This window comes from Phoca vitulina, unplaced genomic scaffold (assembly GCF_004348235.1).
Source record: "Phoca vitulina isolate PV1807 unplaced genomic scaffold, GSC_HSeal_1.0 scaffold5, whole genome shotgun sequence".
Taxonomy (NCBI): Eukaryota; Metazoa; Chordata; class Mammalia; order Carnivora; family Phocidae; genus Phoca; species Phoca vitulina.
In genome coordinates, this window is record NW_022589708.1 from 15,602,754 (window position 1) to 15,630,569 (window position 27,816).

The 27,816-nt window shown below is 40.5% G+C and overlaps 2 protein-coding genes across 9 annotated transcripts in view; one reads left to right on the forward strand and one right to left on the reverse strand.

Annotated features, from left to right (window-relative positions):
* The window catches only part of GPR180 (G protein-coupled receptor 180), a 263,310-nt gene extending 258,867 nt beyond the window's left edge, over positions 1-4,443 (reverse strand). For 4 of the 5 annotated variants that reach the window (XR_004299207.1, XR_004299206.1, XM_032402755.1 and 1 more), the window contains exons 1-2: positions 4,189-4,443; positions 1,608-1,766 (exon numbers count right to left, since the gene is read on the reverse strand). Coding sequence is in view for 3 of the 5 variants with exons in the window: in XM_032402755.1 (XP_032258646.1) it covers positions 1,608-1,766; positions 4,189-4,333 (304 nt within the window). In the remaining 2 variants the exon portion in view is untranslated. The other variant, XM_032402756.1, reaches the window with a different exon arrangement.
* Positions 4,444-6,628: 2,185 nt separating this feature from the next.
* Positions 6,629-22,950, forward strand: TGDS (TDP-glucose 4,6-dehydratase). 4 transcript variants are annotated; one of them, XM_032402762.1, is made up of 12 exons: positions 6,629-6,869; positions 9,065-9,131; positions 10,145-10,213; positions 11,603-11,693; positions 14,047-14,189; positions 15,320-15,418; positions 16,267-16,326; positions 17,531-17,574; positions 18,189-18,354; positions 19,948-20,006; positions 20,647-20,744; positions 21,920-22,950. In XM_032402762.1, exons 1-12 carry the CDS (start codon positions 6,784-6,786, stop codon positions 22,003-22,005), a joined length of 1,068 nt encoding a protein of 355 aa, XP_032258653.1. In that variant the 5' UTR covers positions 6,629-6,783; the 3' UTR covers positions 22,006-22,950. The 4 variants fall into 4 exon arrangements, with proteins under 4 accessions (XP_032258653.1, XP_032258654.1, XP_032258656.1 ...); XM_032402764.1 differs by having other exon boundaries at positions 6,779-6,869; positions 7,049-9,131; XM_032402763.1 differs by lacking the exon at positions 15,320-15,418.
* Positions 22,951-27,816: the final 4,866 nt, after the last annotated feature.

Genomic DNA, 27,816 nt, shown 5'->3' on the forward strand with positions numbered 1-27,816 from the left:
TTGGACAGATGGTGGTGCCAGGTCCTGAAACAAGGAACACTGGAAGAGGAAGAGGACCAGGTTTGGATGGGCAAGATGATGAATTGGTTTTGGACATTATAAGGAGTGGGAATGGAAGGTTAGAACTTTTTATCCATATGTGGAACATTTAGATGACCAAATTGGTATAGAAAGGAAAAGATAACTGATAATGAACATTTGTACAAATTTCCCAAGTAAAAAAACAAACAAACAAAATGAATTTCCCAGGTAAGTTCTCAAAATCAGGGGAAAGGTAAAATGAGTTTATGTAACTATCTCTTTGATGTCTGAATCTAGTCATTCAAGACTTCTTCAGCATACTGTCAATGTCATCTCATTAATCTAGATAAGAGATCCCCACAAGAGGTGGCAAGGATTGGGGGGCTTCTACTCTTTTTCTTCAAACTATTTATTTATTTATTTATTTGAGAGAGAGAACATGATCCGGGGGATGGGGGTGGGAGAGGGATAGAGAGAATCTCAAGCAGACTCCACACTAAGTGTAGAGCCCAATGTGGGGCTTGCTCTTGCAATCCTGAGATCATGATCTCAGCCGAAATCAAGAGTCAGATGCTCAACCAACTGAGCACCCAGGCACCCCACACCCCAGGGGTTTCCACTCTTATCCCTATTCAGCTAGCTGCCTTATGAAGGACCCAGAGAGCTGATGAGACTAGGAAGACTAAAAGTTCAGAAAATGGCAATGTTTTACTTGACTAGATTAGAAGAAGATTAAAAGTCACTGATATGCAGAACATGGTAGGGGAAAAGGGGGTGAAATAGGGGGAAAAGAGAGGAGAGAGATAATTCCTACTTTTTCTCATGGATGCTTCACATTTCTAGTATCGCCTACAACCAATTAACTTCCAAGGGGTAAAATGGGTAGCATGGTATATGCCCTTCATTTCTACAGAAATTAAAAAGAGTTTCACTAATTCTGGATAGTGCACCCTAATACTTGGGATAGTGTTGATGAGAATGGAAGGGTTCAAGGATACAGGCAACTAGGATAATAAAATTAGAGCTTCTCCAGAAACAAATCTAGAAGTTTACAAATGATGTGGTGCTGGTACATCCTAAAATGACACACTTTGTCACCATATGACTAGGTCCCATGTTCCAATAACATGTTGCAAAACAGCATCACTTGGGCTAAATCATACAATTAATGAGATAATGCATATTTAGTGCTTAGCTCAGTGCTAGCAGATAATAAGCATTCAACCAATGCTATTGTTCATTCCATGCTGCCACTGGGCCAAAATATATTTGCCATGGTAATCAAAATAATTACCATTTTGATTAAACATGGTATGAATTATGTGACTTACTGGTAAGAAGTCCGAATGAAATAAAGTATGCCTTTATAGACTATCTGGATATTTTTCAAAAATTTTTAATGAGAAGGGGAGGGGAGAGGCATTCTATCCTTTGATCAAGGAAAACTTCAGCTTAAAATGTACTAGACAAAATGTCATCACAGTGTGATGTGTCATGAAACATCTTGGTATGAAAACAAAGATTTCAACATTCAGGAGGAAAAAAAAAAACGTATCTAATGATCAAAGAAAAAAGGATATACTCACTTGTCAACTGAGCTTTGGATAATTTTTCACCACAACTATAACCATGACTGCTGTCCTGTAGCTTTAGCCATTCCTGGGCTTGGAACAGGTAGAGTTTAGCTTCTTTTCCAACAGCTACTGCTATATTGTTGATTCTGACACACAGAAGAGCATGGTCACCTTGACATTAAAACAAAAATTATTAACTAGTTTGGTCTTGTATGGAACTGACACGGTAAGACAATTCAACACCTCTATCAAAATAGGAATTTAAAGAGCACAGAGTTCTTTTTTAATTTTTTTAATTTAAATTCAGTTAATTAACATATAGTGTATTATTAATTTCAGAGGTAGAGCTCAGTGATTTATCAGTCTTACAGAATACCCAAGAACACAGTTTTTCTTAAATCTCACTTAACTAGGTAGATCATACTGGAATGAGCATCCCATTCAGGTGCAAATCAAAAGACTATTCATATTAATTATCCAAATTAATGTGTGGTATCTCCTTACACTTCCAATGAAGAGTGATGCCATTTCACTGAATAAACAGCAACAGCTGCTGTATATGGACATTCACTGTAACAGTTTTGCCTCATTTTACCACCACTCCACATCTTTAATATTTGTTCATAAACTATCTATAGAAATTTCCCACCAAAGTTTTTCTTGTTTTCTAATATAACATGTGTGTTAATATTATACTTTTAACGTAAAAAATTGGCATAGCTAATAGCGAGAAAGTTTAAACAAATTAGTTTGGGGGTAGACATTTTACACCTGATAAAAAATTTGACACCTGTGACTTTTACAAAGGAACGTGCAGAACAATAGATGGTGTGAGACATTATAGAATGAGCCTGGTTGCACACTGAGTACATTTAAGGCCCTGAACAGAAATGGCAAAAAGTAGTTGCCTCTAGGGAAAGGGACTCTGGGTGAGGAGAAGTAAAGCAGGAGACTGTTTTCATTTTTCATTTTAAAATCTCTTCTGTGCTGTTGTTATGTTTGTTATAATAATTACCATTTTGATTAAACATTTTAAATAAATTTAAATGTATAGTATATGTATCAAGGAATGTCCAAGTCTCCTACATAAATTGATTACATTATAAATTATCCAAAATTTTAGAAGTGACTCGAAGGCTTAACATATTAAATCGCATTCTGAGTTAATTATTTCAGTATAATTTAGTTTTATTATTTTACTGAATTCAAATCCACTGAAGACTGGTAATAATAAAAAATATATACATATACACACACACATAGAAAGAGCATGTATGTGTGTTAATATACTTGGAACACTCAATTCCTCAATCTTCCTTGAGATATCTGGATTTCCAGCACTGTTCAGCTTGTGCCATTTATTGTACTGTCTTTGCTATCACTGTCAATATTCAAAGTACAGTTACAGACAGCTGATTTAAGAAAACTAAAAACGTGACCTAAAAAATAATAAAGTTTCTAGAGTTTCTTCTTCACCCAAAGTCTGTGCCACACTGGATTTTGGAAAACTTTACTCAACTATTTTAAACACTCTGATTTTTAAAAAAAATTTCAGGTTCCCCTCCCTTTACACCACCAATTCTGTAATTTTGCAATACTTTAAATTCCTTTCCTACACCAAAATAGCTTCTTGTTTCTATTATCTTAAGAATCCTCCCTGGGACAACAATCTGACAGTGCATCTTTTAATGCTAAAAACTGTATTAAGGATACCAACCTCATCAAGGCAAATAATTATTTGCAATACAATACCAGTCAAATTCAGTACCAAAAGTATGTACCAAGAAAATCACTTAAATTTCGAGAGTGCAAATAAAGCAAAAATTAGAATGAATTGCAAATTCATTCATTTTTTAAGACTTACTGATTTTTGAGGGAGACCAGGAAGTAAGAATCAAACGCAGTTCTCCTTTCGGAAGGGCCAGATACAAATGATGAAGCTTCCAGGACACACCTACATGCATTTCTGTCAAGTGAATGCTAGGCCTCCTGGTCCATGGTAAATCTACTCCTTTAGTAGTGGAGTAACCAAACTGTCCTAGCAATTGTGACCACTAGATTAGCAGGTATTTTATTTGGTTTCCAAAACCTCTCTGCCTCAAGTAGGTTTTAGCAAATTATCTTAAAAACAAAGACTAAACCCAGTAAATCTAAGTTCTGGAGCTTAAATGCACACGTTAAGTACAGTGCCTTAGTGTATACAATCAGGCTGAGACAGGAGTGAGCAAACGATGCTCCCTTGAGGGAAGGATCTCGAAAGATGCAGCAGAAGAAGTCCTCCGTACTTTCGTTCGTGTGCGGAAGGTGGGGGAAGTGGTGTTTCAAGTGCAGAATACAATCACTAATCGGGCGGGAGGGTGCTGACCAGGGAGTGGGGAGCAGCAACAGCAGAGTTGGCATTAATGCATCCCTCGATTCCCGCAGCTGCGGTCGGGGGTGGGCCGCCGGCGACGCGGGAAGTGCAGGTGGGGCTGGGGTCAGTCCCCCGCGTCGCCGCCGCCGCCGGCTCCAGGCCTCCCCCAGCGAGGCGGAGAGGCGCGGCCCGCGGGATGGGCCCACGCGCCTGCATCCCGCTCCCCGCCCCCGCACCTACCGTGGAACTCGAAGTGGCCGATGCTCTGGCCCTCAGCGTCTCGGGCCGCGGCGCTGCTGAAGCTGCCCCGCAGGGTCTTACCCTGGCTGCCCGGCGGCCACCAGCAGCAGGTGAGGGCCACCGCCAGCAGCCGCAGGGCCCCCATCCCCCTCCTTCCCTCTCGGCACCCACACCCCGGCCCTAACCGCCTGCGGCCGCCCTCCCCACGTCGGCAGCCGGGGCTGTGGGAGGAGGGAGCAGGACCGGCGTCCCGGATCCGCCCCCGGGAGACTGACAACCTATGTGGCAGGCCCCTCCGCCACGAGCCCAGTACACCCACCAATCAGAGGCTGAAATGGGCGGGACGTGCGGAGGCGCGCGTCCCATCACTCCCCAGCCTGCTGGCTAGTTCCCGCCTTTTTTATGGAGACTCAGAAGGATGTTGCTTTAGGTTACGGAAAAAGCCTTACCCTCCGTCGCCCCCGTGCGTGGTGCTACTGCGCATGCGTGGGGTCGCCCGCACGGCTCCCGAGGGCTTTCCGGAGTGGGGTTTGTAGGATTCAGGAAGAACTGAGGATCGCAGGATGGCCCCGGTTCTGATAAAGAAAGGAAAGCTCCCGCAAAGCCCGAGGTGCCTATGCAACCTACTGAACGTTTCCGCTTTACTGTCTCAAAGACACGTAACTGTACATGTACAAGTTTAACGCATGAATTCTCTTGGCACGTCTAACCGATTTTAACCTCTTAGGTTCCCTGTGTTCTTGAATTTTATCGTCAGACAGCTGGGAAGTATAGCTTACATCCGTACATACAGTCATCTCAATGATTCTGGGCGGCGATGGTAGGAAGGAGCTGTCAATGTCGATATCCAGACCATTATGGTATGATCTTACTTGGCCTGTGGCAAGTAACTTGCCACCAGTCTTAATTTGCTCCAGTTGTCCACACACAGCCCACCTCTACCCTAGAGCCACAGAAAGCTATGGGGAACGAAATTTGACTGCACCACTTCCTTCAAAGGTTTTTGATCGCCTCTAGTACACAAGCAAAACTCTTTAGAATATAGCTTTCGAGTCTCTCAAATTTCCATCTCGACTTTTTGGCTCCATCCTTACCGAGCCACGGTCAGTGCGCTGAACACTCCAAGTTCTCCTCTCTGAGCCTGTAGCCCTTGCAGATCCATTGTATTTAAGAAGTGAGACTATTATTAGATTGTATGCAGTTTTTCATTATTACATATAAGCAGTGTATCGGTGAACATATTTGTGTTTTTCTGCAATTATCTATATTATACATCATGGAATTTGGGAATCATAGGTTATGTGCATTTGACCTTTTCCTATATGTTACCATTTTGCCCCCGAAAAAGGTTGTAACAAATGACATTTCCACATATACTGGGTATTCTCAGTCTTCTTATACTTTGCCAAACATTATATGAAAAAAGAAAAAAAAAACCCAAGATATTTATTTATCCATTCAACATTAACTGATCATTTATTCTGTGCCAGGCCTGGTCTCACGGCCTTGGGATTATAGCAGGAAACAAAACAAAGCCCCTGCCCTCCCTAGCCAGTACTAATGAGTAGTTCAACATAAATGTTGATGACTGCTATGGAGAAAAAAGGATAAAGTTGTTAGGCCGGGCTGGGGTAGGGCTTGCTATTTTAATTGGGGTGGTCAAGGAAGGACTCTCTACAAGGGTGACCTTCAATCTGAGAACTGAAGAAGTAAGGGTAGGGGCGTCTGGGTGGCTCAGTCGTTAAGCATCTGCCTTCGGCTCAGGTCATGATCCCAGGCTCCTGGGATCGAACCCCATGTTGGGCTCCCTGCTCTACGGGAAGCCGGCTTCTCCCTCTCTCTCCCACTCCTCCCCGCTTGTGTTCTCTCTCTCACCGTCTCTCTCTCTGTCAAATAAATAAATAAATAAAATCTTGGGGAAAAAAAAGAAGTAAGGGTAAAAACTAGGCAGACATCTGGGGAAAGGGCATCCAGGCAAATTCAAGGAGAAACAAGGAGTGGCAGGCAAGCTGGGGCAGAGTGAGTATGAGCGAGAATAGTTAAGGGTAGGCTCTAGGGACATCTTCACCATGATTGCCAGCAGCATGCATTGTCGGTAATAATATTAACAACAAAGGAGAAGGCATTTTGCAATTGCAACCTCCCATTTCCACACTTTGCAAGCAGAGAACTTCTGGAGTTAGCTCAACTGGTGAGTAATCTGTGGAGATGCTTTAGCAGTACAACAATGAAAAGAAGGTAATCATTCATAACTCTGACCATCTGCGTATTAAGTAAAGCCCGATTTTATACTGGTGTCACTTGACACGAAAACGTTCCAGACCCCACTTCCCAGCCACCCCAATTACGCCTAACGGGCCAGGTTTGGGCAGAGAAGAGATGCGCCTGCGCAGTAGCGCTGCGCCACCCGCCCACCCAAGGGCCCCGCCCAGCCCGCAAGTGGGCGGGGATAAGTCGGCCGGGCTCCGGAAGCTGCTGCCGCCTGCCCTACTGACGTGTCGGGGCAGCGGGACGCGTCGCGAAAAGTCGCGGTGGAACTTACCTGCGGTGTGCAGATCTGGCGCTTTACGCTGCCAGGCACTGCTGAGCTGGGAGATGTCAGCTGCAGGCCGGACGGAGCCCTTGGGTCCTCCCAGCAGCTTTGCGAAGCGGCTCCTGGTGACCGGGGGTGCTGGTTTCATGTAGGTAACGGCGCCGCTGGCCGAGTAGTGGCTCCCCAGAAACCCCAACCTCTTCCTGAGCCTCTGCTTGCTCTTGGCAACTTGGAACCAGCTAGGGGGGGTTCTGATACGGGGCGGGGGGGCTCTTAACGCACGAACAGGATCAGCCTACCTTCTTCCCCCTCTCCCGGTCCGCGAAGACTTGGTTCCTTTGAAACTGCGACTTCTTTAAGATGTCTCCCAATCAAAGCCAAGGTGCTGTGGTTCCATCTGCCCTCTCACCTGGCCCGGGATGCACCTGACACTCTTCTGAGTGCCCCGACATTGCAGTAAGCTTCTCACCAACTGCCCAGCCTCCATCCCGCCCCCTCCGTACACAGGCAGGCCTTGTACGTATAAGCGCCAAGAAACGAGTTTTGAATTATAGTAGGACATTCATTTATTCAGCGGGCTTGAAAACAACAACAACAACAAAAAACTCTCTTCTGGTGCTTTGACCTGGATGAGATATGTGATGCCTTTTTCTCTCTCACACCCACATGCAATCAGTGAGCCCTCTTTCTCTGCTTCCGAAGCGAACACTTCTCCCCCCTCCCCCCTCCTCTTCTAGTCCACATTACTGTCTTCTGTCTAGATTACTACTGTAGCTTCCTGATTGGTCATACTGCTTCCCCTCTTGTTCCCTTAAAGTCTGTTCTGCACAGAGAAGTCAGTGTTTATTAAGTAAGTAAGTGCATGAGAGTTTTACCCCAATGGTTCCTGTCAAACTTAGAAAACAATCCAAACTCTTTAGCATATCTAGAAGACTCAAGTGTCCAGGCCCTACTTTTCCAACCTGATCTGCCATTCTGCCTCTTTGCTTTTCTGTACCTGCCACACTTAACCTTTTTGGAGTTCCTGGAACACATGAGGCCCATTCCTCCTGTCTTGAGGCCTTTGCACTTGCTTCCCCTTTGGTTAGAGTGCTTGCATCTCTCAGTTCGGATGGTTACTTAGATATCACGTCCTGGGACAGGCATTACCTGGCCATCCCATCTAAAATAGCCCCTTTCCCAACTAACACACTAATCACTACCTGAAGTCTGAAGTTATTTTGTGTATTAGTGTTTACTTGCTTATTGTCTGCATCCCTGCTGTAGAATGTCAACTGGATGAGGGCAGAGACTACTGTTCATTCAGCATCTATAAAAATGCCTGGCTTATTTTACAAAGGTCTTCAGTAGTTATTGAATGGACAAATGCACAGGTACCAACAGGAAACTCCCAATGTCTAGTGGAAGAGGAGCCTGGGAATCACCTCCTCCATTAGCACCTTAAATCACCTCTTCAAATCTGACAATAACTTGGAGGAGGGTATCAGACAGGCAGGGTTTATCTAATGAGAAGAGGGGCATGGGCATAAAAGGGTGGTCCTTGTGTGAGAATGCTGGTCCCGGAAGGGCAAGTTCTAGAAAATGATGTGAAAGGGCCATCAAATACAAACTGAGTTCGTAATTTGGTTAAGGGCTGTCCTTGTTCCTGGGAGCCCAATGTTTTTGTGTCTATGAGAAAATCTGGTGGATCATCTCACTGACAGATGTCTCTGGTTCCACTTCAGGTCCTCGGAAACCCAGGAGCCACTATGGCTTTCTAACTCAGGATGGCCTCAGCCATTATTAGCCTTGGAAACCTAGGTTTAATCTAGAACCTCCCAGAGGATTCTAGTTTACACCACCAAATTCTTGTACCAAGAGATAGCAATTGCAGTAGGGTTACTGTGAACATAGACAACTCCTATGCTCATACTAACTTAAGTTTTGCATAGTTATACCTACAGTGTCTTAATAGGTATGTTACAGTTTCAGTCTATCTGTACTGACCACCACCCATTGTATTTATCCTGCTTTGCTCCCACACTCAAAGCACATGGACAAAATCATTTGGTTAAACTATTTTTTTTTCCTTATACCTAGGACCAGTAAATTCTCTTTTCTCCACAGTGCAAAGGGATATCGATATATCAGTACCGATTATTGATACTGTGAGAAAGTTAGTGAAAAGTGGGGGTGGGGAAGGAGTGTGTTCAGTGTAGTTATGTTATTTCTGTTATTTTGCAGAAACTTAAAGGTATCTTTGAATGTTTCCTAATACTCAACAGAAAGGTAACTTTAAGAAATGTGAAGAATTTAGGGAAAAGGTTAACTTTTCTACTAACATAATATACTTTTTTCTTAAAGCGCATCACATGTGATTGTCTCTTTAGTAGAAGATTATCCAAACTATATGATCATAAATCTAGACAAGGTGAGTTTTATAAAAATGAGCTTCATGCACTGACACTTATGTACATTTTTTTTAAGTATTAGAATCTTATCACGCTGATATTTTAATTTTTTATTTAGTCATTTTAACAACTTAGGGGCCTACATAGTCATGTGATCATGCTGTATTTAATCTTAGTCTTTTAAAAGTTTTTCATTATGATAGCCCATAAAGTAAAGGTTGTAAGTGCAGTATTTTTACCAAAAGAAAATCTTCAACCTAAATATTTAGTGTAATCTTGTGATTATTAACCTTTTTCCAGAGTTGGGATACTCTCATTATTTGATTTTATTATTTTATTGTAACTTATAATTTATTATTTTATTAGAACTGCCACCTCCTGGAAAATTACACATTTACTTCTTAAATTAAAACTAATTTAGCTTTGAGGATTTTTCTGTAATAATTGAAGTCTCCCTGGAGAGTCTGAAAGCCATGATTGGTAATCACTGGATTTTTGACTTTAAACACAGATGCGATTAGTTACCTTAGTTTCATAAAATGTAATAGTAAAAATCTATAGACAGAATAATCTGTAGGTCTTATCAATTTTTGCCTGCCTTACTATCAGGGGCAGTAATTTTTCCCCCCTTTGTATAGGGATTTACCAACAATTAACTCAGGAAACAGTGTAATGAGTTATAATATGCATAACACAGGTGTAATTGTTTTCAAGTACTAATTCCTTTGCAGTAAGAAATGGTAAGCTTTTCTGGTGGCTGGGGGCAAATCTGGGCAGAAAAATTTTTTAAAGGAGGGGTTTCTAAAAAGTAATTTTTTTTGTATTTTGAAAAGGTAACAAAATTGCGTGGTTTTTGTTTTTTATATTTTAAGATATCAGAGACTTCTTCTAAAAACACAAAGAACAAACACTTTAAGAAGACATGTTTTTATATTATGATCAGAACATCTACAGTCTTTAAAATATTTTGTAGGAAAAACTATTACCACTTTTTGTGTTGTTTTCTCCCCCTCCCTCACTTACTTGTTTTAAGCTGGATTACTGTGCAAGCTTGAAGAATCTTGAAACCATTTCTAATAAACAAAACTACAAATTTATACAGGTATGAAACTTTTCTTATAATTATGTAATTATTATGGTGTGTCTCTAGCCATTCAGACATTTTATCTTTCTACTTCGCAAGCTTGTTTAACGTGGGCTTGGAAAGCATGCTTATAAAGACCTTTTAATTTCCAGAAGTACCACGTGCTATAGAGAATACTGATTTTATTTTATTTTTTTTATTTTTTATTTTTTTTTAAAGATTTTATTTATTTATTTGAGAGAGAGAGAATGAGAGAGAGAGCACATGAGAGGGGGGAGGGTCAGAGGGAGGAGCAGACTCCCTGCAGAGCAGGGAGCCCGATGCGGGACTCGATCCCGGGACTCCAGGATCATGACCTGAGCCGAAGGCAGTCCCTTAACCAACTGAGCCACCCAGGAGCCCAAGAATACTGATTTTAGATTAATACCACTATAAAGCTGCATGTGATATTTGGTGCCTTGGCAGATCTACGGGGAGGTGATTGAACTTACGTGGTTTATGATTTTTAGGTCCTCACTAGCCTTAATGAGGCCTTGCTGGGATTTAAAGAGATTGGTATAAAGGGGACTGTTACTCAGGCCAGGCAACAGCCAAAAAGCCCAACATATAGCCCATGGGATGATCTTCTTCTATGAGGGTGGATTGATTGGCTCTGGAAGGCTGAGTCTTACTAGGCACTCTTAGAAGAGTCCAAAGTATAAACCAGAGAGCCAGGTCATTAAGTTGCAAAGGGAAATTTTAATGTCAGATGAAACTATTTAACTCATGATTTATGTTTTTCTTTAAAAAAGATAATCTATAAACTCTCTTTTTCACCACAAATTATAAAGAATATACTGAGCAAACATTTTATAATTCTACTCTTCTATATGAAAGTGTTTCTTTCAGTCACCAAAGAATTGTTGAGAATACATATTTTTAGAAGAATTAAATGTACATATAAAATCAAAAGTACTCATAAGTTCACTTAGTTGTGATGAAACACATTTTTTAAAATGTCATTGTAATTGTTACACTTACTTTAAATATATTGCAATAATGGTTACCTCAAACTAAAAATATGTTTAAAGGTTTCCTGTTAACATGAGCTTGGCAAGAATGTTATGGGAAAAAGCTAGCATGGTTCTTAGTCGTAGTTGGTGTTTGATAAAATACTGTTTTAGACACATTTGCAAAAAAGTATCTTGAATTGAATATCTTATATCCTAGGATGCTGGAGAAATACATCATTACTATACTTACTTGACCCCTTGGTTGGATTTTCAAGATATTCTCTATTAAAGCAGGGTGGTGGTGGTGGGAGATTAATTTTTTTCTTATTGATGTTTGGGTTCATGTAGTAAAATAGTTATTACCAATGGGAGTGCTGAATGAAATTTTGCTTTTTCCTGTTTGCTTTTCGTATAGGGTGACATATGTAATTCTCATTTCGTGAAACTGCTTTTTGAAACAGAAAAAATAGATATAGTACTACATTTTGCTGCACAAACACATGTAGGTAAGCATTGTTTTATGTTACAGTTATGAAGGGCATTTTTTTTCCCCAGTGACTAATTAGCCTAAATCAAAGTCCAGTATTGAAGTCAAACAAGTAGGGGCTTAATATGTCTTTGAAAGAGCACATGCCATGCCCTACCAGGAAAACTGGGTGCTTTTCCAGGCACTTTTATTCATGTAGGTTGAAATATAACCTTGAATGCTATCTTAAAACTTTGAGTTTAACTAAATTCAATATAGTGATTACTTCTGGGGAGATGGGCCTTCAACTGTGTTTTTAATTTTTTTTTTTTTTTTTAAAGCTGGGTCTTGTGTATACACGGTTGAACATTATATTATTATCCATACTGTTTTGTGCATCTGAGATATCTTCTAATTGTCTACCATTTTATATTGTGCAATATACCATACTTTCAGAAGAATTTAGAAGTTAAAGCTAAATGAGTAATGATGATATGAATACCCATATAGCCATCACCTAAACAAAAGATAGAATGTTGCTGAATCCTCATTGGTAGTTAGTATATTATTATTTTTTTTTTTTTTAAGATTTTATTTATTTATTTATTTGAGAGAGAGAGCGAGAAACAGCATGAGAGGGGATAGGGTCAGAGGGAGAAGCAGGCTCCCGCTGAGCCGGGAGCCCAATGCGGGACTCGATCCCAGGCCTCCGGGATCATGACCTGAGCCGAAGGCAGTTGCTTAACCAACTGAGCCACCCAGGCACCCGGTAGTTAGTATATTATTGCCTTATTACCTGATTTTAAAATTATAATTTCCCTTGGTCTTCTCCACAGTATATTTAGGAGATTATAACAGAATATTGAGATATTCCTCATTCCTTTTTATTTTCATATACTCCATTGTGTAGATGTACCACATTTGTGTTTGTTTCCTACATTTTGCTATTTAAATAGTAAGTACTGCAGTGGATGGCTTCGTGCCTGTGTCCTTTGTATATTTGTCAATTGATGTTGGGTAGGGGTTCCTAGAAGGAGGAATTCAGGGTAGATCAGTTTGCTAGGGCCGCCATAACAAAATACCACAGGTTGAGGGCTTAAACAACAGAAATTTAGTTCTTACCTTTCTGGAGGCTGGAAGTCCCAGCGCTGGCAGGGCCGGCTTCTCCTCAGTCTTCTCTCCTTGGCTTGCAGATGGCCACTCTCTCACTGTGTCCTCACATCGTTTCCCCCTGCGCATCCCTAGTGTTTCTTTTTGTGTCAAAATTTCGTCTTTGAAGCATACCAGTCATGTTGGACTAGGGACCCGAATGACCTTATTTTTACTCAATCACCTCTTTAAAGGCCCTATCTCCAAATATAGGCACATCCTGAGGTACTTGGGGTTAGGGCTCTCTCATGAATTTGGGGGAACACAGTTCAGCCCGATAACCAGGGTTAAGGGATAAGAGCATATGTAATTTACCTAGGTATTGAGAAATTTCCTTCCCTAGGGGTTGAAACACATTGTCTTCTTACTCCTAATGTATAGAGTATCTGCCCCCATAGCCTCACCAGCAGAAGTATGGTCAAATTTTAAAATTTTTTGCCAGTCTGATAGGTAAGAAGTGGTGTGTGTGAGTTTTCATTTTGGATTTCCCTTATTGTAATTGAGGCTGAGCATCTTAAGCTTAAGGACCTTTGTATTTCTTGTCTAAACTATTTGTTTATGTCTCCTATCCAAAAGGGTTGTTCCTTTTTATTTTTTATAACTTCTTTATAGATTGAATATATTAGCCCTTTGTTTCTGATAAGTTCAAATATTTGTCCCAGTTTGTCATTTGTCTTTTTACTTTGTTTATAGATTTTCTGGTTGTTTGTTTTTTCTATGCAAGAGCTTTTACATAGTCAAACTGATCAGTTTTTTTCTTTCCTTTTGTTTCTGGATTGTGAGCCATTTTTAGTAAAGTTCCCCTCATTCCCAGATTATAGAGAACCTATTCCTCAAAGTAAATTTATTTTAAAAATAATTTATCCAGCATTTATTGTGTTTTCAGCAATAACAGATTGATCTGAAAAGCCTTGCCGTCTATTAGGAGAAACTAGAAGTTTCAAGTTTTAAATTTAAGAACGTTTTAAATTTAGATGTATCATTTTTTTCTTTTTAGAATAAGAAAAAAGTGTTTCCTGCAAATTTAGCACTGATAGTTTTCTAGGTTGTAAGAATTTTCATGTACTTCATAATTTAGGCTTAAAGCAATCATAAGTAGCAATGTGTTTTTGTTATTTTTTTAAACTATTGCAGTTGTGGTGAATGAAGAGAAGTGAATAGAGCTTTCCTTAAACCCGAGTCTACTGTTGGGTATTTGTTTTGTCCTTTGGATGGAATTGTTCTAGCTTTTTCTCTTTTTTTAGATCTTTCATTTGTACGCGCCTTTGAGTTTACGTATGTTAATGTCTATGGCACTCATGTTTTGGTAAGTGCTGCTCATGAAGCCAGAGTGGAGAAGTTTATTTACGTGAGCACAGATGAAGTATACGGAGGCAGTCTTGATAAGGTAAGCTCAGAAATGGTATGTTTCACCTACTTACCATGGACCACAATGCAAATCTGTCTTATTAAAACCTTTTGTGGGCTTTTTTCATCCCCTCATTATACACACTGAGGGACTCTCCAAAATGTTGTTCCTTTGTGTCTTCTGTTCAAATCAGAGAATGCTACCTGAAATGGCAACAACCACCTCGTCTCAATACAAATTTATATGTAATTTGACTGACAATATTTTACAAGAGAGCAGCACATCCCACCTTTCTGTCCCAGTCCATACATGATGAATGTCATTCCCGTGGGCCAGGCATAGGTAAATAGGCTGCAGCCTAGTGTCTGTTCACCTTTCTCCTCCATTTGGGAAACATTGGAATGTCAAGGAGTGAATGTGAAATTACTGTAGAAACTAGAATCTGTTCTCCTTTTTAAATCATTTGTACATATTATACTTTTTATGCAAAAGATGTCTCTTTTCTCATCTATATTTTTTATCATCATTGTTTTCAACAAGTGACCTCATTCTGTTTTATATTTTTACCAACACACATACATGGTGAGAAAATCAAGCAGTTTGAAAAAACTTATAATGAAAAAAGCAGACCCTGACCACTTCTCCTCAATATCCAGTCGCACCTGTGAGAAGCAGTTATTCTCAATTCTCATTGCAATGTTTATGAGGTAGACTTTTTTCTTCCTGTACCTTTGTCATCCTACATCAGATCTGACACAATAGCCAGAATGATTTTTAAAATATAAGTCAGATCATGACATTGCTCTGCTCAAAACCTGTTCATATTGTGACACAGGCCCTCAAGGTTCTGCATGTTCTGGCCTCCCTCTAGCTTTCCAGCTTCATCTCCTGTTTCTCTTCTCTAACATCAACCTCCTTGCAGTTCCTTTGGACACAGTTCTGTCCCAGGACCTTTGCACTTGCTGTTCTCTCTGCCTGCCTTATAGAGTTGTTGTGAATGCTGCTCTATAAAAAATGCTTAGAAAAATGCCAGGGACATAGTTGGGGTTCAGTAAATGTCTTCTAACATGTAGTAATTAACATTTCAGGTTTATAATATGTTTTCTGATTTTTCTGCTTAGAAACTGTGCATAATAGGTGTATTTTTTAATGCATCTTTTTAAAATTAGGAATTTGATGAATCTTCACCCAAACAACCTACAAATCCTTATGCATCATCTAAAGCAGCTGCTGAGTGTTTTGTACAGTCATACTGGGAACGATATAAAGTAAGAACTGATTTCAGAACTCCTTTTGAATCATTTTTCTTTTGACTTAGGTGATACAACTCCAAGTTAGCATTAGCCACATTCCATTTTTAAAGTTGAAGACATAGATTGAGGAGTTTATATATTAAGGAGTTTAAAATACTTATATCCTATATTGTGTGGACAAAGTAGGACCTACTTCTTGTTCAGTTCACCACTTAAAGGAATAATTTATGTATATGTTTTCTACTTCAGTGGTACGTAGAGTATTACAGGTGTAGGGAAAAGCCCTCTTGGAATATCCTGATTCCCAGAATCCTCCGGGTGGAAGACAGTGGGGGCCAGATTCTGTGACCTGCCACATGCTCGTCTCTGCATGGTTCACCTCTCTTGGCTCTTCGTGAATGGGAGTTGACATTTTCTTGCCTTTTGTGTTCCATAGTGCCGGCCCTTTTCCCTTTCGTAGTAGCTCTTTTTATTTGTAAGTGTTGGTGCATCAGGGAAAGACAACGTGAAGTTTCACATCTAACCAAACCTAAGGTCCAAGACGCAGTCTCTGAAATCATCGGGTAGACATTCCCTTAATTTCCCGCTATCAAACCTAACTAACCTGCCCCCATCTATATTCATCCTGCTCTTGTCCCAGGAAAGAAAATATTCCTTTTCCTTTTAGGAGCCTCTGCCTTTCTCTGAATCCTATCCTCTCCCATATTTTCAGGAACCTTACATCAGAAAAAAATCCCTTCGCTTCTGTCCTTAAGGTGCGTGGAGTTACTTAGCTGCAGGTGCCCATCTTTTAGGACTGCCTATCTTCAGAAAATCATTACAATTGGACCTCTTATTGCATTAACATTGACTACTTTTTTAAGTTTCCAGCCGTCATCACGCGAAGCAGTAATGTTTACGGACCACATCAGTATCCAGAAAAGGTACATTTTGTGAATCCATGGTGTGTTTTTAGTGATTATAACTTCTCATTATTTAAGATAATCTCTCTTCAGTTATCTGTCTGGAATAATTTCTGCTGTAATTGTACATAATTATAAGCACCGTATAGGCCACACATGCAAATCTCATCAGGTTTAGAGTCTGAAGACCTGAGTTCAAGTCTCAACCTGACACCAGATGGCATGACCTTAGGCCCTTGGAGCATCATCTTTGAGTTGGGGGATAATGAAAATACTCAGAAGGGATTTTTGAAGGATCCAGTGAGATGATAATGTGGAAATGCCCGGTGCTCTTCACGATTCTGAAGCACTATAGAGCATTCTGTCATGTTGCTGAAGACTCCTTCCTGGTTTGCAATCTAGAAATTTGAGAGCTAGTTAGAGAGTCCTGCGGGAAGCTTGTACAGAAATTTGTCTTCCCGTCCGCTGACTCACTGTTCCCCAGCTCCTCTTTACTGTTGCTGGCCTGAACGTCTTCCAGAAAGTAGTACAAGTAGTGAATAAAGAAATGTAGTTAAAAGGCTGAACCAACTGTGCAGTTGGTTCTGTTATCATTAAGCCTAATTGAAGTAACCATTACCTTCTGTGCCTAAAAATTTGGAGATAGAGTTTTTCACTTTCCAGCTCGTTGCATTTATCTATTCGGCCAAAGAAAGGGGCCATGTCATGATCTCTTGGTCTTAATATCTACTTTGCTTAATTTGGGAAGTATCTTTCAGAGGTGTGTTGTAAGTTTAATAATATATCTCACCCTGTTTAACATGACTTTTCTTTGAGGTCAATGGCACTGGAATTTACTTCTTATTAATTTCACAAGCACTGATTGAATAGGTGCTGTATGCAAAGCAATAAATAAGATATGATTCCTGCCCTTATGAAATCAAAGGTGAGCTTTTATGATGAGACCAAACTGTTCATGAAGACTTTTTCTGAATTTTTACACTATTTGTATCATTTTGTCTTTATATTTGTCCAGCAGATATCTTGTTTTTGTGAAATAGGAAGCTATTTTAGAGTTCTCTCACTTACCAAAATTACAATAGCTTTTTTCTTGAACTGATAAGAATTAGAATTTACCTCTATGTATATTTCTTAATAATCATAATCTATTAATCTTAAGATGAGTTAGATTCATATTAATGAGTGAATTTCCAATGTTTGAAATGATATTTAAATATTCTTTTAGGTTATTCCAAAATTTATATCTTTACTACAACACAACAGGAAATGGTATGTTATTATTTACCTTTGTACCCATATGTTTTTCTGGTTTGTGGATAGTATTCAGTGACAGCCTTTCTTGAAAATCATAGTCTTAAGAGTTGAAGGCCATAGAATGGAATGTTTCAACAAATTTATGAATTCCTTTTACAGTCAATGTGACGGTTCTTTAAATAATTACAATCTGTTACTCATCTTCATAATTTACTTAGATAATTTGAATTTTTTTTATAATTTCAATTCTTAAATAATGTATCCTAGAACTTTCAATTATCGCATTAAGATCTGACATCAGTCTTTATATAATTTTACTTTTCCAAAGGATTTATCTAGTTCACAGAGCTATACATATTTCTTCAAGATGAATTTAAGGTAGAAAATTGATGAATAACTTATTTCTCAGGGGTCATTTATATGTTTGCAACTTACCCCCTGAGTGCTGTAGGAAGTTCGGTGGCCATTTAAAAATTACGGATAAAATTTAGAAAAGTCATGAGAATTTGTGTTTTCAGTAAAAGATTTCTAGGCTCCCCATGGGAATTGGCTTCTCTGGAGTTGTGTTACCCTGGTTTGGGAGAGCTTACTTTTTATACTTTATGATCCCTTTCATTTAATCTTTTTAGCTGCATTCATGGATCAGGGCTTCAAACAAGAAATTTCCTTTATGCGACTGATGTAGTAGAAGCATTTCTCACTGTCCTCAAGAAGGGGAAACCAGGTGAAATTTACAACATTGGAACCAATTTTGAAATGTCAGTTCTCCAGCTTGCCAAAGAACTAATACAACTGGTATGTATATATTGCAAAAGGGTAGTGTTTTCAGAATTGTCATTAAATTAGTGGCACTAATCATTTAGTCAAAATCAGCAATTTACAATTTACTCAATTGGAAAGTGAATGAGTAAAAAAATGAAAAGTACATGGAGATATGTCATTACTGGACGTTCTATCACTCATTTATAACAGCTTTTCAGGAAAATAAAAATCCTGACACATTCAGTGTAGATATTCATTATAACAAATACCTCAATGTCAGAATACAAAACTTTGTGTGCTAATCTTAAGGATCGATGATATGTAAGTAATTATAGTTGGGAGTGTATGTATGTATGAGTGAACATCAATTCTCAGTCTCAGGATTCAGTAGAAAGGGAGACTTGGTGTACTGAAATACTCTTCCTTTACACTGCTCTCAGAATACTTTGTACTCCAAACATGTGGGTTTTCCATACCAAGAAATTCTCAGAGACAAGCTAGGTGACCTATTATTTAACTCAATTCTGACATTATCTGCCTGGAGATGGCTTCAGATCCCATAGGCTAAGGGCTTAGTCCTCCCAAGGACGATCCCCTGCTTCATGCGCCAGCCACAAAACCTGGTTGTCACCTGTGCTTCTGACCACTGGCGATACGGCAGAGGTGTTTAGCCGGAGTGACTCACAGAAGTCACACACAGAGCGACTCACTGGCTCATTGCAAAGGATAGAACTCAGGAACAGCCAGAGGGAGGAGATGCCTGGGGCGAGGTATGAGAGAGGAGCGTGGATTGATCATGCACTCTCTGGGCTTGCCACCCTCCCCGTACCTGCATGTTTTCAGCAGCTCAGATGTTCTCCAAACCCCCTTGTTTTGTTTTTTTATGGAGACTTCATTAAGTAGTCATGATTGGTTAAATCGTTGACCACTGGCTATGAATTCAACCTCCAGCCCTCTGAGCACAGGGTTGGTTCCCTTGGCAACCAGCCCCCATCCTTAGGGACTTTCCAAAATTCACTCATTAACATAAACTCTGGTGTGCTTAAAAGGGGCTTGTTATGAATAGCAAAAGACACTTTTATCTCTCATCACTTAGGAAATTCCAAGGGTTTAGGAACTTGGATAAAGACCAAATATATCCTTCATGTCATAAATTACAGTATCATACTGAATAATAACCAAGAGTCAAAAAATAAATTTTCTCCCCTAGTTTATGCAGTGTGTATTCCGTGTGAGCTTCAGATGGAATGTGGGTTATAAAGCATGGAAAGTGTTACTAAAATGCTCTTCATTTTAGCTGTCTCCTCCACTTTGAAGGGGTTATTTTTCTTTTGTAAAGATTTATTTATTTATTTGAGAGAGAGAGAGATAGAGAGTGTGCGCATGGGCAGGGGGAGGGGAGAGGAGAGGGAGAGAGAATCTTCAAGCTGACTCCGTGGGGCTCGATCTCACGACCCTGAGATCATGACTTGAGCCGAAATCAAGAGTTAGGTGCTTAACAGAGGGCATCACTGAGGCACCCCAAGGGGTTGTTTTTCTTGTCTTTTTAATCAGCTATTGAATACCTTTGTTATTCTCTGGTCTTGTTTTGTAATTTTGACTCAAAAGTCTTCTCTATTTTGACAGATCAAAGAGACCAGTTCAGAGTCTGAAATGGAAAACTGGGTGGATTATGTTAATGATAGGTGAGTTACAAGTTAAAACATTGGGGAAAGGTTGTGAAATCTTAGATACTTATACAATTCTAAAATATATGGACTTAACCAGAAACTACTATTAGTGCTCTTGAATTTTCAGCTAAAATACGTTTTCCTAATTATGTGTCAAAAGAATAAAGTGTAACATTATTGCCTACCAGCTGTGTGACTAAAGAAAGTTACTGACCTTTTCCAAGTCTGACGTCTCCTCGAATGTGAAATAGGGATAATAATGTCTTGTTAACAGAAGTATTTTAAGGTCTTATTATAATGTATATAAAGTACCCAGGGTGTAGAACATAAGAGCCCTAATACATTTATGTGGATTTATTTATTCATTCATCAAACATTTAGGTATGAGGCACTGCATTCATACCCAGATCATGGCTGAAAGCAGAAAAGGGTGAGCCACAGAGAGGGTTAGGCCTCTGGGATTACAGATGCTTTTTTTTTTTTTTTAATATGTACTTTATTTTACAAATTTTCTATAAGTGTGTCATCAGGGAGAATTTTTTAAGAAAAAAATTTGAATTATGGTAAAGATTCATGGACACACATTAGTTCTCTTAGTATTAAATTTGTAAATATATATCCACAATGTCATTTTAAATCTGTTTTGTTTTCCGAGACCTACCAATGACATGAGATATCCAATGAAGTCAGAAAAAATACATGGCTTAGGATGGAGACCCAAAGTGCCTTGGAAAGAAGGAATAAAGAAAACAAGTATGTTATGCATTGATCCTTTTGGTGGGGGGGGAGAGGAGATTCAGAAAAATTTAAAGGGAACATAATTTACTTTTAGAACACTATAAATTCAGTAGAATGTCGTGATGCATCATTTTCACTTTTCAAGTTATTACATCTCATATATTTCCAGCAACAGTAACATATCTCCTAAGCATCTTGAATTTCACACCCAGACTTCTGCTTAGGCTTCCTGTGTCTTATCAGCATTTGTCAGAAACCTAGTTCATTCATTCTCAGGTGCAAACTTTTCACTTTTTTCACATCCTTTAAAGGTGTGAGTTTTAATGTCCAAGTGTCTTATTATTATTCCATCTTCCTTTCTTTCTTGGTAATATGTAAAATAACGGTCCATTTTGAGGTCAGTGGCATCTTAGATTTGATGAGATATCGACAGTTGCAATCTTTGAGTGTCTTAAGTCTTTTTATATTGAAACAAACAAAATTTGGTATGTGCAGAAATAGCCATTAAAATGAGCATATATAAAATCTGTATATATATGTTAAAGTTTTGTTTAAAAATGTATTTATGAGAAAAGATAAACTTACATGTAGAAAAGAAGTGTTCATTTAGAGCTTGACACAGAGTAGATGTGTTGAATTTTTAAAAGCCAATTCAAAGATAATTTATCATTTTTTAACTAAAAAAACACTTTACTGGTAGTATAGCCACATAAACTAATTTTACATATTACCAGAAGGAAGATCACACCATCTCATTATGCCTGTAATGCAGTATGGCTGCATTTACATGAACAAAACATTGTATTTTTTTCTGTAACTTTAAAACCAGTGCAAATGACTTATCTCTGTCCCTGAATTTCTTAGAATGTCTTAAACACTTACACCAGCAAATTCAGCACTGAAGGACTTTTGAAGTTAAAAAGAAAACAATAATTGATTTTTAAATCTAAGTTTTCGGGTATTGAAACATCTTGTGATCAATGACATTGGTTAGTTCAGAATCAAATTGTTTTCTTCATGAGGCATCCCTTTGGCAAGACTGATTCTTACTTAAATTAAGAATCTAAGTAAAATTAGCTGAGTAGCTGATGGGCAGGATTTTTCTTACTTAGCAAGAACCCAGTAAATATTGGTTAACTGGTGTTTAGTGTTTCATTTTTTATTTTCGTCTTTTGTTTTTTTCCTACCAGTTGACTGGTACAGAGAGAATTTTCACAATTGGAAGAATGCAGAAAAGGCATTAGAACCCTTTCCAGTACAACCACCGTTTGTATAGAAAGGACAGTTTTCAGAGAAATTATCCTACCTCGACAAGCGATATGAAATCAAGTGACCAGATGAAGTGTCCTCTTCAGATGGAATTAGATTTGTGACTTTTGCATAAAATTCAAATGCAAAAATGCCTCAATATTTAGAATTGTTTTAGTATTGCCATATGAGTTAAATATCAAGATTCTTTCAGAAACCTTTTCTCCTGAAAGTCTGGAACCAGTAGGCCTAGAAAGACCTGTCTGTAGAAGGGGGGCCAGGAAGGAGGAATCTCGTGGTTCTGAGAACCAGGATGGGGAACAGCTCTGCATGGATGACAGCCTTGGCTGGCACTGAACTCAGCTTCCCAGCCTCTCCCACTGCCCAGAAAGTCTCAAGTTTTCATTTTTAGGCAATATAGGATGAGCCATATGCCCTCATTCATCTTTTTTTAAAGATCTGATGTGCTATAATTGTTTTAAAATGGGAACAATGGACGAGTATTTAGCACTTTTTAACTTTTGATAATTTTGTAATATTAAGTTAAATGTTTTTTAAAAGAAGGATGTAGTTTTTATATTTTCAAAATCAGTTGTTGAACTATATATAAGTAACAGCGTATGAGAAATTTTATCATGTATTTACCATTTAAAATGATTTTATTTATAAAAGTATCAATATTTTAATGTATTTAATGTAGAATGTGGCTTTATTTTTAGTAAGGTATGTTTTCATTTTGCTGTAGAAAAAATTTTATATTACTTGATTAAATATTTTTAATTCCTCTGTCTCCTAACGACTTTAAGATGACTTGAAAAAGCAACTGACTGGATATTGCACTGAGAAAGGGAAAGGAGTCCAAGACTGCCCAGCTTTCTGGCTTCAGGGCATGAATGATAGCTTGTTTCCTCTGTGGAGTGGGTAGCAAGGTCATTAACTCGGAAGTGGTTAAAGGAGGGGGATAAGAGTGGAGTCAGGGCCTTGAGGAGGTGGAGATCAAGAAAAGAATAAGCAGATCCAAAGGTAGTAAGAGGATTTGCCAAACAGGAGTGAAACACAAACTGAAGTTGAACATTGTAGTTCCAGAATTCTGAGATGTGTAAAAGTAGATTGATCCAGAGGTGGGCGTAGTCGGAGTCAGGAGGGACGGAGGGAGCAGAGGGCTGAGAGTGAGAATGACAGAAGTGATGCCCACTGGTCCTAGTTGTGTAGGAAAGAAAGCGCTTCTTGGGGGTGGCTGGTAGCTAGAAGAAATGGAGCGGGGAACGGGCACAAGGGCGTGGAGGTGAGAGCTTGGAGAGGCAAGGAAGTTATAGGTAGAAAATGGGACCAACTGAAAGCAAGTGGTCTTTGGTGAACTTCGGTCATTGAGGGTAGATGACAAAATAAAAACACTTTCTCTGTGTCATTTTTTTTTGCACATATTTTTGTGTACACTTTTATTTCAGACTTCAATATACTCAATATAGCTTAACCTTTATCATTTATCTAGTCTCAGGAGATGACCTTGGCAAGCATTAGGAACACAATGATAAACCAGTTAAAAAAAACCTTTATGCAAAAAGTGTAAAAAAAAATGAATGTTCTACATCATATGTCATCAGAGAAGTACAGATTAAAACAAAAATTAGATACCTATTAGAATGGCCAAAATCTGGAACACTGACAACACCAAATGCTAATAAGGATGTGGAGCAACAGGAACTCTCGTACATTGCTGGTGGGAATGCAAAATGGTACAACCACTTTGGAAGACAGTTTGGCAGTTTTCTTACAAAACTAAACGTACCCTTACCATGTGATCCAGCAGTCGCACCCCTTGGCCTTTACCCAAAGGAGTTGAAACTTACGTCCACACAAAAACCTGCAGATGTTTTACATTAACTTTATTTGTCGTTGTCCAAACTTGGGAGCAACCCAGATGTCCTTCAGTAGGTAAATGGATAAATAAACTGGTGCATCCAAATTATATGAACTGTCAAGCCATGAAAGGACCCAGAGGAAGCTTACCTGCCTATTATTAAGTGAAAGAAGCCAATCTGAAGGGAATGTGCAGAAACATGCTCAAATTTAACAACTGTAATGATAAAAGAAGAAGCAAGATTGGGCAGGATGATGGTGCTGCCTAAGGCTTTGCAGGCAGGAAGGGCAAATCCATACAGAAAAAGTATCGTGAGAATAGACCACTGGCCCTTTCAGGCTGGAAAGTGCTTGATGGAGTTAACTTACCACCAAGTAACTGGTTGGTTTCTTCAAGGAATAGTGTCCTATTGGGAGCTCAGCCTTTGTTGCCAGCAGGTTGGGTGTGTGGCGTGGCAGCAGCTAGATTGGCCTTGGTAAGTGAGAGTCCATGCTGGGGGCCCAAGAGTAGGTTCCATCTCTACATCTATGGTGAGTCCATTCCTATGCCCACTGTGGCAGTTCTGGGGTAGTTGATGGTGAAGGCTAGCCAAAGTCAATTAACCTACTCATTTTGTCTGCCTGATAGTTAAGTGCCTCTTGCATGTGGTTGCTTTCTAGTGGGCATCAACGTGTGACACCTGGATCTTCACACTCCCCAGCCAACCCGATGTGGCCATTCACACACCTCCAAGCCTGCCTTCTTATCTCTGCATCTCTAGTCTTTTTCCTTCCAAGTTTCCAAAGTGGCTAACCAGGCCATTCACTGCTGCCTATGCATTCATATATTTGTCACCTCAGGTCACTTCTATACAAAGTGCAGGAGCAAGTACACTGCTCAAAGCTCTGCCGTTTGACAGATTTCTCCTTTGCACATTCTTTTAATGTCACCCCTGTGTGGTTTTAATGCAGCCCCCATCTATTTGTGGCTTGTACATTGCAAGCCAACTGGTCTAGAACGTTGGGTTTTTTCCTCCCCTTTCAGTGGGTTGTACGGGCCCTTTCACGTGGCCCCGGGTATAAGCTGAGAGGTAGAACCAAGCTGGTGACATCAGAGTCTAGCCTACCTGCTCCTGCAGTTTACTGGTGCCCTCTGATTGCATGCAGGCTCAATCCCAATGGGCCATTTTCATCTTACCATGGACTGCTACTGGGCCCACCTGACTTTATGGCTAGTTGGGTGCGTGAGTTTCTCAGGGCTGCCGTAACAAAATACCATAGACCGGGTGGCTTAAACAACAAATTTATTTTCTCGTACTTCTGGAGGCTGGATGTCTGAGATCAAGTTGTTGGCAGGGATGGTTTCTTCTGGAGCCTCTCTGCTTGGCTTGTGGATAGCCACCTTCACCCTGTCTTCATGTGGTCATCTCTCTGTGCATGCTCATGTCTGTGTCTAAATTCACTCTTCTTACAAGAACACTGCTCGCCCCAGTGTGATCAGGATTGGATTGGATTGGATTAGCCCCACCCCCAGAACTCATTTTAATTTAAGTTTCTCTTTAACAACGTTATTTCCAAATACATTCTGAGGTATTAGAAGTTAGGACTCCAACATATGAATTGGGGAGGAGGGAGAACTCAATTCAGTCCATAACAGTGAGTCCAAAAGAACCCAGCATGCAATGGACAGTTCTGGAAACATGGTCACTTGATGTCAAGCATTCTGTCCAGTAACCTGCCAGGAGCTGTTTTCTAAAATCATAAAATTCTCCACCGTTCCCCCCAGAACCCTAGGTACTTGCACTGTGATTCTCCCACTGGGGCTCCCCATAAAATCTGTGCTGCATCTCTGTCTATGACTGACCCCTCCACTACCACAGGGCCTGCCAGAGCAGATGGCCCAAGTGGCAGGGGTACTTGCCCCCCAGCTTGGCCCTGCTGCAGGGCCCTCTCCCTGCCCCAGACAGCCTCTGTGTCACTCAGTTTATGGGCTGGAGCATTATCCCTACGTGTGGAATGTGTTGCCTCCAGAATCCATAGAGGCCTCCCAGCCACTGCGCTTCCTTCTCTGTGGAAAAGCAATTTGATTTTCATCAAGAATTTACTGAAATGGCAAGTCCTGAATATTCATGGGGTTTATCTTCCACCTTCTAGGCTGCATGTGCATTACCAAAGCCAGCTGTGTGCTAACCCCTCCTGCTAATTCTGCCTGATCAGCATGATGCCATCAGTTTAATAGATCAATGTGACATTCTTTTTTTTTTTTTTTAAGATTTTATTTATTTGTTTGACAGAGACACAGCGAGAGAGGGAGCACAAGCAGGGGGAGTGGGAAAAGGAGAAGCAGGCTTTCCTTGGAGCAGGGAGCCCGATGCGGGGCTCGATCCCAGGACCCCGGGATCATGACCTGAGCCGAAGGCAGATGCCTAATGACTGAGCCCCCCAGGCGCCCCTCAATGTGACATTCTGCATGATGGTCAGAAGACCCAAGTCTCTTCAGAGAGCAGAACCAGTAACATAGCCCTGGGGCAAAACCGTGAATGCACCTGGTTTCTGATGTTCTTTTTTGATTGAGATAGAAAAGAACACATTCACCAGATCCATGGCTGGATACCATGTTCCAGGGACCTTGTAATCTGCTCTAGCAAAAGAGATAACGCAGGGGCACAGCTGCTGCCGTGGGCGCCACTACTTGATGGAGGCGGCAACTGCCTGTGGCCATTCTCCAGCGTCCAGCCAGATTGGTGAATTAAATGGTGACTTGATGGGGACCCGGCCCTGCGTCCTTGCGACCCTTTAGGGTAGTGCTCATCTTCATGGGCTCCTCCAAGTTGTGATTTTTTTTTTTAAAGATTTTATTTATTTGAGAGAGAGAGAGAGTGCAAGCGGGAGGAGGGAGAGGGACAAGCAGATTGCGAGCTGAGCGCAGAGCCTGATGTGGGGCTCCATCCCATGACCCGAAATCAAGAGTTGGAAGCTCAACCGACTGAGCCACCCAGGTGCCCCACGATTTTGTTTTTGATTTACTATCTCCCCTAAAGGAGGAGTTCAGGCTGTTTGGAAAAACCTGGGCCCCTGGCGCTCGGGATAGGAATATCTGGGTGGATACCCATAAAGATTTTGACTCTTCGAAGTTTTTTAACTGTAAAGTTCTGAGTTTGGTCTTAGGTTTTTTTCTTTTGTCCTATTTTAAGAAATAGGGCCCCCACACTTAACTGTCACTTGTTCGTTAACTGCCCTCAGCTTTTCTTCACCCGCTGTGGGGCATCCATGTGACTCAGGAACAACCAGCAAATTCCATGGTCCTCATATGACTTGCTCCCTGAACTTTTCAAATGCCTGAATTTTTGCAAGTTTTGGCATTGGGGTTGCCACCTTGCTCGTGTGCCCCACGCCCCACTCAGGATGGCATTCTCGTGACCAGCCAGGCCGACAAACCTAACTTACCACCTGCTTTGTTGCACCAACTCTTGGGACCATCTGTGTCAGTTGGATCCTCTGGGGAGTGGTGACTGAGACAGAGGTAGGGGTGCAAGCAGTTGATTGTAGGAGGGGGAATGCTTGTGAAAGATGTGCAAGGGAGGATGCTTATCTGGGCAGGAGGGATCCCCAGGCTGCAGTGCAGGTCAGACAGCTGCAGAAAGGAAGGGGAGGGGAAGTGTGGGCCGGGAGAGCCTCAGCCCGCGATGTAGATCTGCCCAAACAAACCCCAGCCAACTCCACAGGGAGCTCCGGAGCAAAGACGGCTTGGCAGAGAAGTCTCAAACTGGGCAGAAATGCTGGATACCCCGTTGTGCTCAGTCGTGGGCTGGCGGCTGCGCTGAAAGAACTGAGGTGGATCCTGACGACTCTGCAGACAGAGGCTGTCTGCTAACTGTGCTCGCCGCAGCTGGATGACAAGCTCCATCTTGAAGGGAAATGCAAGTGGTGAGACCTCCATAGCCCCTGCTGGGCTGTCTGCCATGGGGAAGGGGTCTTGGGGCTTATCAGCTCCCTGCAC

Excerpts from the sequence above, each read along its gene's own strand:
- TGDS (XM_032402762.1), top strand. The coding sequence starts at position 6,784 with ATGTCAGCTGCAGGCCGGACGGAGCCCTTGGGTCCTCCCAGCAGCTTT. Across the intron at positions 15,419-16,266 it reads CATACTGGGAACGATATAAA|TTTCCAGCCGTCATCACGCG; the intron begins GTAAGAACTGAT and ends TACTTTTTTAAG. Across the intron at positions 18,355-19,947 it reads CCAAAGAACTAATACAACTG|ATCAAAGAGACCAGTTCAGA; the intron begins GTATGTATATAT and ends CTATTTTGACAG.